This window comes from Pinus tabuliformis, chromosome 9 (assembly GCF_031772625.1).
Source record: "Pinus tabuliformis cultivar Carrire ecotype Pingquan chromosome 9, CPIR1, whole genome shotgun sequence".
Classification (NCBI taxonomy): domain Eukaryota; kingdom Viridiplantae; phylum Streptophyta; class Pinopsida; order Pinales; family Pinaceae; genus Pinus; species Pinus tabuliformis.
In genome coordinates this window covers 739,203,394-739,217,183 of record NC_142307.1, presented here as the reverse complement: position 1 = coordinate 739,217,183, position 13,790 = coordinate 739,203,394, and the positions used below count along the sequence as shown (strand labels likewise).

The window sequence follows — 13,790 nt, the reverse complement described above, 5'->3', positions numbered from 1 at the left end:
GTTAATTTTTTTAAAATGAATTAATTAAAAAATAATCATTTAAATTTCTAAAATTTCAAAATTAATTTTTGATTTTTAAAATATTCAACTTAATATTTATTTTTCTTACCATTTTAATAAATTTAAATAGAATCTGTGAAAAAAAATATAAATTAAAAATGATAAAATCAGTATTATTGATAATTTATTTGTTGAAAGAATAATACTTTTCTTATGAAATGCATTACATAAATAGAAAGGACAAATATGATTAGTTTTTGTTTCAATATTTACACTATTCAATGAATACAATTGAATGATGTAATTTTTCTTTTAAGAAAATTTCAACATCATTCTTTTCCCACCAATTTTGTTGAACTTTTATGGTTTCCAAATCAAGTAGCTTGTCTATCCCTCGGGGCAATCCCTTCAATGACGGGCAATCTTTTATGGTCAAACACTTGAAGTTTCGGCAGGCTTTGTTGATTCCAGACAATATCTGATGATGAACTTCCCAGACTCTCTAACATAGGTAAATCTTTCAGCGTCAAACTTTCTAACATCGGAAATCCCCGAACACTTCCCCATGCCCCTATTCCCAGCACCTTCAAGCTAGTGCACTTGTATAATAACAATGACCTTAACTTTGGCAACCTCTCCAAGGGAGGAAGATCCCTGAGTTGAAAACATCTCCACAAATATAACCTCTCCAATTGTGGAAACTCGGCAATACAATTGGGTAGACTTCTGCCATGGTAATTTTTAAGAGAAAAACGATGTAGCTTCTTCATGCTCTGCATGTCTCGGGGGAGATCCTCCAACACATCATGGTCTTCCGCAGCGAATGCCAATGTCAGTTCCCTCATATCTAACCAACTTCCCATTATACCCATTTTAATTCCTGCCCGTATTCCCTCGACTTCAATTCCTGCCTTTACATGTACAGAAAGCCCCACTAAATTTGAGCAATTGGTGAGATCCTTCAAAGTGCAAACACTACTCTTCACTTCCTCCACCTCCATTATACTGTTTTCCCCTGTCTCTGATGTCCACAATAATAATGTATTCAATGATGTAAGTTGAGAGATCTCTCGGGGAATCCCTGTTAAGCTACAACAATATTCTAAATCTAAAGTCTTGAGATTTTCAAGTTCTCTTATCTTAGGAGGCAATGACTCCAGATTTTTACAGCTATTAAGACGCAAAAACTGAAGTTGAGAAAGACTGCATATGTCTTCAGGTACATCCTTGATTAAGGTCTTCTCCAAATTGAGACACTCGAGCTGTGTAAGATGCCACAGTGACATGGGCAACGATTCTATTTTGGTGCCAGACAGATCCAAAACCCTGAGAGAGGTGAGATTGACTAAAAAGCCATCTGGAACCTCTCTTAAACTTTGATTATAGTCCAACATCAAAGTGAGGAGGTTGGGGCAGCTGAAATCTGTTGGCAAATCAGAAATATTGTTATGGCCAATTGCTATTCTTTTGCAATTATGGATCCCTTTTTCAGCGGCCGGAAACTCTTGGAGGTTTTGACGTGTCCTGAAGAAACATTGCTCTTCATTCTCAGCAATATACATTGCCAAGTCATGGACAAGGTCGTGAACCTGTATCCCCCTAGACCCAATATCATCATAAACACTCTGAAACAAGCAGCGTTCTACTAATAAATCTACATACCTGAGTCCCAAGTCCATTAAATAGCTGGTCTCTCTGCTTTTGACCAGCCCCTCCCCTATCCACATTTCCACTAAGGACGTCGCCGGCCACTTCCAATCTTCAGGTAAGGTAGCACAATATAAAAAGCAGTTCCTCAAGACGGTGTCAGGCAAACAATCGTAACTCCATTTAAGCCGCCTATAAAGATCTTGATCAATGCCACTGTATCCTAGAAAAGTAGGATCCATATTTTTGATCTGACACAAAGCAAGATGCCAGTGATTTACACTAGTCTTACCCTTCATGGCTGCCGCTATAACATTTATGGCCAACGGCAGACCGTTACACTCTCCCGCAATTTTTGTGGCCACATTCCCTATATCTTCTGTCGGAGCACTGCCTGTTTTGAAAGCTCCTCTGCAGAACAATTGCCACCCTTCATCCCTGGATAGCGGTTGTATTTGTATGGAAAAGTCATCTGCCCCCATTCTATTAACCACATCAGAGCTGCGCGTAGAGATTAGGACTCTGCTACCTTTATCATCCAGTTGAAGTTCCCTCCACATATCAAAATTTCTTTTCCCTCAGACATGCAGAAAGCTCCATCTTTGCTAACTCAACACTAGAGCTGCTCCCAAGATCTAAATTGATTTGCTTTGCAATATCAGCCTGTAACCCTGAAATGCTACAATTCTGAGAAACAACTGTCCAAATTACGGCTTCGAACAGATTACCTTTCTTGTAGGCGTTGAAGAGTGTTTTGAGGAGAGATGTTTTGCCGATGCCTCCCATGCCGTAGACACCAATTATGCGAAATTGATGATCTTCATTTTCCAGCCATCTCTGCAATCGATCCTGGTCATGTTTGATCCGCTTTCCCACAAAGCCCGACTGCGGTACTGGCTGAAGCAGTGGTGCAGAAGAAACGGTTACTTTAGCTGGTTTCTTCACCTTGTTTAAAACCCCTTCAACCACATCATCTAACAGCTTTCCCTCATCGCTGGTTATTCACAAGAAAAAAGAAAATAGAGCGAAGTAATGAGAAAAGAAAGTCTATGCATATATCACCTAACATAATACAATAACCAGAGAAGTGTTTAAGTTCTCACCCGTTACACGCTTCCAGCTCAAAACCGCTTATTCCTGCAGCTTTAGAAAGCGCATTTCTCCATTTTTTAATTAGGGTGGTCTCATACCGCCACTTCTTTAAACCAGTGTCACGATCAACTGTGGTTTTCTTTTCTAGTTCCTCGAAGGCTTTAGCATACCCCCCTTCTTTGCCCTGCGTCCACCGGAGCTCCGCAGGCTTCACGTTGTAAAACACCGGTATTACTGGAAAATTTGACTCCAACATTGAGACCAGTTCTTGAAGACACCAGGTTGATTCGGCATATCCTTTGGAAAAAATAGCCACGTGCACTGAGGCAGATCGAATAGCCGCTTCAATCTGAGGAATTAAGTACTCTCCCCGTTGCAACTCAGGCTGATCTAGAAACACTCGCAACCCATGTGATTTCAGGCTCCGGTAGAGATGGCTGGCGAAAGTTTTCTTGACATCCGGACCACGATGGCTAATAAACACATCGTAGTCGGAATCAGGAGCGGTGGAGGCTGTTGCGGAGGCTGAGGAAGATTGAGCCATTGCTGATTCGAAAATACAAATAGAGGTGATGAGTCGAAGGATGTTCGATGCTACCGAAGCAGCTTGCGAGGGATGAGATTAGCGAAGAGTGTGAGAATAGCAGAAATTCTCAGAAAAAAATGTAATGAAAAATGTTGATGTTGTGCAGAGAAATTTAGATTAAGCTAGGAGCCTGAGATGAAAAGAAATTATGGCAAAAATTGCAATGAAAAAAGTTGTTGATGGTGTGCAGATAAATTTAGAAACACGGCTTTTGCAACTTCAAACAAAAGCACAGCAGAGCACAGAATGAATATGCAGACAAAAGTTTGCAACTAACTTGTATGTAGGAACAAAGAGGAAAATAGGATAAACTGCGGTACTAACTTGTATGCAGGAACTGAGAGAAAATTAGGAGAAACCTCCTTACCTAATCAGATTAGAAATCTCTATTAAATCTGATTGGATCATTAAAGAGGATGTCGGAGTAAGAAAAGCAGGGAGGAAATGGGAAGAAATGGTTGTGTGGTCACGTCTTGTGCATCTAACGATTGGATACGATGCGTGAAGACACATCCCACCACAAAACTTTAAATCAAAAATGAAAAATCATTTGAAGAATATGCCAAATATTTTATTATTTTCTTTTATAAATCGTTCAAATCTCTCGCTTTCATTTTTTTTCAATATTATTTTTTTATTAACATTTAATAAATACATATGTTTTTTTCATCCTTAGGTAAAGTAAAGGTTTTTTATTTAATTATTTATTTATTGCAAAAAAAACACTTTTAATATTATTTTTTTTCTAAGTACGGTTCAATTTAATTATATTTAGGTTTAAATTAACTTGTTTAATGCATATTGAATTGAATATGAGTAATACTGTTTTTGAAAATTAGTTTTTAAAAGGGAATGGTTTTTGTTTGTGTTTTGTCTATATTTTAGAAGAAATTGTTTTGAGGTTGAATGATTATTGTGAATATTAATTTTGTAAAGTAACCAGTTTAGATCCATCTTAATCTCGGATCTATCAAGTGCTGAGAGGGATCAAATCTCTCGAGGTGCAAACCTTTTTTTAAGTGCAAAATTTGAGGAAAGGCTTGCACCTCGAGAGATTTGATCCCTCTTGGTGCTTGATAGATCCATGGTTAAGATGGATCTAGGTTGGTTTCAGTAGTGTGCAGTGATACAAAATTTGTTGAACATATAATTATTTTGATCATTTTAAATATGCTAAATATGTCTAATATTAATTTGGTCAATTTAACTTTAACTTTTCTTAGTTATCTCAGTTTGTTGAGATGAGAGAGACTGATAGTAACTTGAATGATGAAAAATGATGAAATAATATATATATATATATATATATATATATATATATATATATATATATATATATATATATATATATATATATATATATATATATATATCCCTCTCTCTCTCCCCTCCCCTCATCGTCTCGCAATCTTCGGCCTTTCTCACACAGCAGTGTGGCTCTTGAGGTCTCTTACCTCTGCATAGGCACTCTCAACCTTTCTTTGCAGAACTAGCTTTCTTAGCCTTACATAGCAGCACACACACGGTGCTTTTCCACTTATCTCTCTAGCAACAATGTTGTTTCCCCCATGTTGCTCATCTGAGTTCATGGGTTTTGTTCCTCTGCTTCCCACTAATTGATGTTGCCGCTCCTGTCTTGTATTCACACTACACGAGTGTATTTCAGCATAGATTTTCCATTCTACTATTGCATCTGACTTGGTCTCTGCTAATGCATTAAACATGATTATGGCCACTTGACAGTTTCTCCATACTGAGAATTAATTCTCAGTCCACCTATACACTCCAATGAGGCATCATCCTCTCTGTGAACAAATCTCCTATCACTGAGGCTCTTCCATGCTTATTCATGGTTTCACACAACTTAGTTGTACTTTGTCATGGCTTCACTATGGACCATTATCCTCGTTGCCTTGTCTCAGAGTTTTCTGTTGATCCATCTGACTCCATGAACCAACTCCGCCAATCTACATTTGTTCTTTGGTAGCTAATCCATTCATTCACTTAACTCACTAAGACGTGCATAGGAGCATAGAGATGGATTGTCTCACCTCAAGGTAGGCCCAACACTCCTTCCTTAAGATCGTGGTCCTTGCTACCTTGACCCAACAATCTTTGACAGTCGTCATTACTCCTGAGAACAACTCCTCTGCTCCTACATTCAACCTCACAGTTGCCGACCCATACACCTTTAACTCTTTGAACTGTCTTATCAGATAAATTCCACATTGTTACTCAAAAATGGTGCAATGTTATGATACTCCTCAATTTCGATAGCTTTAGCTCCCAGAGCATTTACTGCCTCATATGACCTGGCCAGTGTCCATCGGCTTAATGCCATATTGGAGCCCCCTTTGAATCGTAACTTCTGTGAAGTTCTGATTGAACCTTAGCTCCTTTTGCTTAAGGCTCACCACATTTATCATCATAGGACCGAGAGTTGTGAGTTTCCACTTAGCATTAAGGTGTTAAGCCTTCAAACTTCTGTTGGGGGCCATTCTCCCTTTGTTAACTACTCTGCGCCCTTGGTTCTTTAAACTCTGATGACTAGGTGTCAACCTAATACCGGAAGCCCTCTTTATCAAAACTTTTCCAAACTCCAATTGTTCTAGAGTTTTGTGTCTTCATCCTTCGATATGCCGACCTCAAATATGTCATCACTCCACATGGCAACTCCATAGTGGTGACACGTGTCACCCAGCTCTATCCCATTAGCCTACCCAATAAGGTTCAATATACCTGCCACGTGATGCTGACGCCAACTGCCACTGTAGCTTATCAGAGCCAATCATATGCTGTCATGTGTCCTGCTGGACTGCCACATCATACTGACATCATATTCCACTGTAGTTTATCGGAGCCAACCATATGCTGCCATTTGTCCTATCATACTACCACATCATGCTCATGTCAGATGCCACCTGGCTTATCAGGGCTAATCATATGCTACCATGTGTCCTGCTAGAGGAGAGAGAAGAGGCTCCATCAACCTTTGGTTTTGCACCAAAATCATTTGTTAATCTTCTTTTGGCATTCCTCGGTGCTTATAAAGGCTTATCAACACTTATCGAATATCGTAACTTTTAAAGGTTCCTCACTTTAACAAGTACCGATATTCCGATCCCCAATATGTCGATGTTCTGATATGTCAATCTTTGGGGTTCCGATATCCTCCAACCTCCGATACAACCTGCTTCGATGTACCGAACCTCCAATATTTTGATATCATTGATATGCCGACCTCTGAAATTCTAATCCCCGATATGTCAATGCTTCGATATGTTGACCTCCGACATCTTGTTCTCTGATATATCGATGTGCTGATATGCTGACCTCCGACATCTTTTTCTCTGATATGCCAATGCACCGATATTCCGGTGCGTCAATATGCTGGACCTCTAATATTCTGATCTCCGATATGTCGATACTCCGATATCCTAAGTGTCGATATGCTGACCTCTGATATTCCGATATTTCATCCTCCTCAAGGCATCACAACCCTGAACTTCAACAAACCATATCTTTTGATCCAGGAATCCATTTTTGAACTTACGCATATCGTTGGAAAGCTTATTTCAGAGAACTTTCCAATAGAGAGGGTCCAATGTAGGCTTTGAATCCATATTCTACCAACAAAATTGCTACAAAATCTCTTCTCCTTGACTCTCTGGGCAGCTGAACTCACAAACACCAAGGTGATCATTTTATGGCTTCTTTAGTAAGACTGCTACTATGATGATTCTCTACATGAAGCTTGCAGCTACATGAGATTCCTCCTGGGCCATCACTGCCAACACCTGTTGCAACAAGCATCTAATCTAGTTTAGTTGACATCAATGCCAACACTCCTGCCAATAGTTAGGCAATGCCAACTGCGCAACACATCTTCCCAACACGATTGTTGACATTAATTCCAACACACTTGCAAATATTTTCACTAGACCACTGGCCATCTAGACAATGCCAACTATCCAACAATATTATGCTTATGTTTACAACTAGCTGATATTCATCTTAAAATTTAATCGTTGTAATCTGAAATTAAAATGAATCTAAGTTAGTTTATAATTTTTTGAGCAACCAATAATCTCTTGCATCATGGTTATTAAATAATCCTATATATAGAAAGTAAAATTAAATTACATATAAAATGAAAGAATGGTAAATTAAATTACGTGTCTTGAAGAGGCATTTCTCTTCCTTCTCCGCAATATTCATTTCCAAGTCATGGACAACATCGTGAACCTGTATCTTCCTATGCCCATAGTCATTATAAACACTCTGAAACAAGCAACGTTCTACTAATAAATCTACATACCTGAGTCCCAAGTCCATTAAATAGCTGGTCTCTCTACTATTGACTAGCCCCTCCCCTATCCACATTTCCACTAAGGAGTCTACATTGAACCACCAATCTTCGGGAAAGGTAACACAATATAAAAAGAAATTCTTGAAATTGGAACCAGGCAAACGATCATAACTCCATTTTATAGGCTGATAGAGACCTTCATCAATGTCATTGTATCCTAGAAAACTAGGATCCATATTTTTGATCTGACTGAAAGGAAGATGCTAGTCATTTACACTAGTTTTACCCCTCATGGCTGTCGCTACAACATTTATGGCCAACAACAGACCATTACACTCTTCCCCAATTTGTGTGGCCACATTCTCTATATCTTTTGTTGGAGCACTGTCGGTTTTGAAAGCTCCCTTGCAGAACAATTGCCACCCTTCATCCCTGAATAGCGGTTGTATTTCTATGGAGAAGTCATCTGCCCCCATTCTTCTAAGCATATCAAACCTGCATGTAGATATTAGGACTCTGCTATCTTTATCATTATCCACAGGGGTGCCCAATTCTTCGTCCAGTTGAATTTCCCTCCACAAATCATCTAATATGATAATACATTTATTTTCCCTCAAACATGCATAGAGATCCATATTTGCTAACTCAACATTAGAGTTTCTCCCAAGATCTAAATTGACTTGCTTTGAAATATCAGCCTGCAAACCTGAAATGCTATAATTTTGAGAAACAATTGCCCAAATTCTGGCTTTGAACAAATTACCTTTCTTGTAGGCGTTGAAGATTGTTTTGAGGAGATATGTGTTGCCAATGCCTCCCATGCCAAAAACACCAATTCTGTAAAATTGATGATCTTCATTCTCCATCTATCTCTGCAATCACATTTGGTCATCTTTGATCCCCGATCCCACAAAGCTCGATCTGGTGCACAGGAAACAGTCCTATCAATGTTGCCAAGTATTGAAAAATCCCTTTCAAGATCGATAAAGAGTCGATCGAAATTTGTATTCCATTGTCTAACTTGTGTTGAGAGTGTTGGTTTGTAGAGGAAACATTATAGACATCATTTTTGTGGTTGGGCGTGATCCACAACACATTTGGCATCATCAAGAGCATGGTGGAGCCTCTGCAACCAATTGATTGGGAGTCAATCATACACAGTTTTGTCTAAATCTCTATTAAATTTGTGGAGACTAAACCTCTAAACCTGTGGAGGCTGTCGCAGTACAAGTCCCTACCTTTGGACCACAGCAGCCAAGACTCTTCTTGGCAACTTATGCTTTGCGTGTTGCTTTTGCGTTGGCATATTATGCTTCGAGTCTAGCAGCTCTGTGGTGTAGGCAACAAGAGGATGTCAGAGTAAGAAAAGAAGGGAAGAAATGGTTGTGTGGTCACGTCTTGTGCATCTAACGATTGGATACGATGCGTAAAGACATATCCCACCATAAAACTTTATATCAAAAATGAAAAATCATTTGAAGAAAATGCCAAATATTTTATTATTTTCTTCTTTAAATCGTTCAAATCTCTCGCTTTCATTTTTTTTCAATATTATTTTTTTATTAACATTTAATAAATACATATGTTTTTTTCATCCTTAGGTAAAGTAAAGGTTTTTTATTTAATTATTTATTTATTGCAAAAAAAACATTTAACATTAATTTTTTTTTCGAAGTATTGTTCAATTTAATTAGATTTAGGTTTAAATTAACTTGTTTAATGCATATTGAATTGAATATGAGTAATAATGTTTTTGAAAATTAGTTCTAAAAGGGAACGTTTTTTGTTTGTGTTTTGTCTATATTTTTAGAAGAAATTGTTTTGAGGTTGAATGATTATTGTGAATATTAATTTTGTAAAGTAACCAGTTTAGATCCATCTTAATCTCGGATCTATCAAACGCCGAGAGGGATCAAATCTCTCGAGGTGCAAACCTTTCTTTTTAGTGCAAAACTTGAGGAAACGCTTGCACCTCGAGAGATTTGATCCCTCTTGGCGCTTGATAGATCCATGGTTAAGATGGATCTAGGTTGGTTTCAGTAGTGTGCAGTGATACAAAATTTGTTGAACACATAATTATTTTCATCATTTTAAATATGCTAAATATGTCTAATATTAATTTGGTCAATTTAACTTTAACTTTTCTTAGTTACTTCAATTAGCTAAGATGAGAGAGACTAATAGTAACTTGAATGATGAAATAAAAAATTTAAGTGAAAAGTGACAATGTAACAATGTTGAATGATCAATCTGAAACTATTTAATTCTACTATTTTTATTGTCACACCTATTAGTTATTCTATATTACCATGTTTGAATGCAAAGTGATTAACAATGTTGAATGATAGAAAATGGGAATAATAAGAATGTAGCCAATTACAAATAGTTTACAATTTTCAGAGGAAGACATTTCAGGTACGTGAACATTTTATTTAGAATGAAAATTCAAGTATTGTATTTATGGTTGAATTACTATAACAAAGAAGTCAATTCACGTCATGAATAATATTTATGTGTGCACATTGAGAGAGAGTTTGTATGTTTTGGTGGTGAGATAGAGATATAGATGGAGGGGGGGAGAGAGGGAAGAATAGAGCGACAAATACATAGAGGGAGAAAGAGATATAGATATGGAGAGAGAAGTGTTAAAGAGAGAGGGAGTGGAAAAGGGAGGGGGAGAGAGAGATAGATAGATATGGAGAGAGAGAGTGTGTATGCTTGGGGGCGAGATAGAGAGATAAAGAAGGAGAGACAATGGGAGATAGGGATATAGATGGGGGGTGAGATGCGATTACAATGAAATCAATGCACATTATTAAACTAATTACTTTGAAATTAATGTACATCATACATCTAGTTGCATCAAATTAGAAATCAACATCTGCACTGAAATCAACGCATCTAATGCAAACAATCAAATAAAATTAGAAATCAACATCTACACTAAAATCAATGAATCTAGTGCAAACAAACAAATATGATTAGAAATCAACATCTACACTAAAAGCAATGCATCTAGTGCAAGCAATCAAATAGGATTAGAAATCAATATCTACATTGAAACCAATGCATCTAGTGCAAGCAATCAAATTGGATTAGAAATTGACATCTACACTAAAATCAATGCATCTAGTGCAAGCGATCAACTAGGATTAGAAATCAATAACTAAACTAAATCCAATACATCTATTTTAGTGAAAAACTAAAATATTCATGACTTTTTATATCTAACCCCTATGTATGTATTTGTCTTTGTGTGTCTCTTTCTTCTTCCCGCTCTCTCCACCTCTCCCTCCCTTTCTCTATCTTCCTCTTCTTCCCTCTCCCCTCTGCCATCTATATCTATACCTCCCTCCATCTCTCCTTATTTGTCTCTCTAACTCAATCCCCTGAACACATGTCTCTCTCTGTCTCTCTCTCTCTTTATATATATATATTCCTCCCTCCCTTTATTTGTCTCTCTCTTCTTCCCTCTTGCCCCATCCATCTATATCTCTATCTCCTTATGTCTCTCCTTCTTTATCTCTCTATATCAGCTCGCATACACTCTCTCTCTCCATATATATATATATATATCCCTCTCTCTCTCTCATCGTCTCGCAATCTTCGGCCTTTCTCACACGACATTGTGGCTCTCAAGGTCTCTTACCTCTGCATAAGCACTATCAACCTTTCTCTGCAGAACTAGTTTTCTCAGCCTTACATAGCAGCACACACACACGGTGCTTTTCCACTTATCTCTCTAGCAACAATGTTGCTTCCCCACGTTGCTCATCTGAGCTCATGGGTTTTGTTCCTCTGCTTCCCACTAATTGATGTTGCCACTCCTGTCTTGTATTCACACTACATGAGTGTATTTCAGCATAGATTTTCCATTCTACTATTGCATCTGACTTGGTCTTTGCTAATGAATTAAACATGAGAATGGCCACTTGACAGTTTCTCCATACTAAGAATTAATTCTCAGTCCACCTGCACACTCCAATGAGGCATCGCCCTCTCTGTCAACGAATCTCCTATCACTGAGGCTCTTCCATGCTTATTCATGGTTTCACACAACTTAGTTGTACTTTTCCATGGCTTCACTATGGACCATTGTCCTCATTGCCTTGTCTTAGAGTTTTCTTTTGATCCATCTCACTCCATGAACCAACTCCGCCAATCTACATTTGTTCTTTGGTAGTCGATCCATTCATCCACTTAACTCACTAAAACGTGCATAGGAGCATAGAGATGGATTGTCTCACCTCAAGGTAGGCCCAACACTCCTTCCTTAAGATCATGGTCCTTGCTACCTTGACCCAACAATCTTTGACAATCGTCATTACTCCTGAGAACAACTCCTCTGCTCCTGCATTCAACCTCACAGCAGCTACCGACCCATACACCTTTAACTCTTTGAACTGTCTTATCGGATAAATTCCACATTGTTACTCCAAAATGGTGCAATGTTATGATACTCCTCAATTTCAATAGCTTTAGCTCCCAGAGCATTTACTGTCTCATATGACCTGGCCAGTGTCCATCGGCTTAATGCCATATTGGAGCCCCCTTTGAATCGTAACTTCTGTGAAGTTCCGATTGAACCTTAGCTCCTTCTGCTTAAGGCTCACCGCATTAATCATCATAGGACTGAGAGTTGGGAGTTTCCGCTTAGCATTAAGGTGTTAAGCCTTCAAACTCCTGTCGGGGGCAATTCTCCCTTTTTTAACTACTATGTTCCCTTGGTTCTTTGAACTCTCACGACCAGGTGTCAACCTAATACCAAAAGCCCTCTTTATCAGAACTTGTCCAAACTCCAATTGTTCTAGAGTTCCAATGTCTTCATCCTTCAATATGCCGACCTCCAATATGTCATCACTCCACATGGCAACTCCATAGTGGTGACACGTGTCACCTAGCTCTATCCCATTAGCCTACCCAATAAGGTTGAATATACCTGCCACGTGATGCTGATGTCAGCTGCCACTGTAGCTTATCAGAGCCAATCATATGTTGTCATGTGTATTGCTAGACTGCCACATCATGCTAACATCATATTCCACTGTAGTTTATTGGAGCCAACCATATGCTGCCATTTGTCCTGTCATACTGCCACTTCATGCTCACGTCAGATGCCACCGTGGCTTATCAGGGCTAATCATATGCTACCATGTGTCCTTCTAGAGGAGAGAGAAGAGGCTCCATCAACCTTTGGTTTTGCATCGAAATCATTTGTTAATCTTCTTTTGGCATTCCTCGGTGCTTATAAAGGCTTATCGGCACTTATCGAATATCATAACTTTTAAAGGTTCCTCACTTTAACAAGTACCGATATTCTGATCCCCAATATGTTGATGTTCTGATATGTCGATCTTCGGGGTTTCAATATCCTCCAACCTCCGATACAACCTGCTTCGATGTACCGAACCTCCAATATTTTGATATCATTGATATGCTGACCTCTGAAATTATAATCCCCGATATGTCTGTTGGGCAATTTATTTGCTTAAATTGCTTTCATTAAATTATCAACCAGGGAAACTCGTAAGCTTGTGATGGTGCCAACAATATATATGCAGGAGAAGGCAACTAACTCTATGTCTAGCTAAATTATTTACGATTCAATATAATATGCAAGGGAAGAGGCTCCTAATTAAGGAGGTCCTGGTTGTCCTTCCCTATAGTATCATAGAGAAATCATTGATTACATAAAACCAAAAACTTGAAATGAAGACAAGAGAATGAACTTTAATTGTTGTTCAGATTCAAAGAGAGAGAAAGACTAACTTAGTCTCTTGATTGTCCCCTCATATACTAATCCAAACTAAACTAAGATTCATTCATAAGCATAAGAAATGAAATGACTTGAAACATAAAAGCAAAAGAATGAATTTCAATTATCATATAAATCAAATGGAGAGAGAGCCTAACTTAGACCCTTGGTTATCCCCTCATATGATACTTGAAACATAAAAGCAAAAGAATGAATTTCAATTATCATGCAAATCAAATAGAGGAAGAGCCTAACTTAGACCCTTGGTTGTCCTCTCATATGCTGATAAGATTCTAATTTAAAACTCATTCATCAATCATAAACAAATCCTCAAACATCTAAGCAATTAAATGAAATAAGATCTAATATGAAATAACATGTTCCTTTGATCCTTCTAGAGT

General features: G+C 38.1%; 2 protein-coding genes across 2 annotated transcripts; both read right to left on the bottom strand.

Annotated features, from left to right (window-relative positions):
* Window positions 1-374: 374 nt before the first annotated feature.
* On the bottom strand, window positions 375-3,638 carry LOC149150816 (disease resistance protein At4g27190-like). Its single transcript, XM_089442957.1, has 3 exons — window positions 2,751-3,638; window positions 2,230-2,641; window positions 375-2,186 (listed from the first exon to the last, which is right to left on the bottom strand). Exons 1-3 carry the CDS (start codon window positions 3,281-3,283, stop codon window positions 375-377), a joined length of 2,757 nt encoding a protein of 918 aa, XP_089299083.1. The 5' UTR covers window positions 3,284-3,638.
* A 4,259-nt stretch (window positions 3,639-7,897) lies between these two features.
* On the bottom strand, window positions 7,898-8,500 carry LOC149150815 (disease resistance protein At4g27190-like). The gene has a single exon (XM_089442956.1). The coding sequence runs from the start codon at window positions 8,498-8,500 to the stop codon at window positions 7,898-7,900; it is 603 nt and encodes a 200-aa protein (XP_089299082.1).
* Between the last annotated feature and the right edge of the window lie 5,290 nt (window positions 8,501-13,790).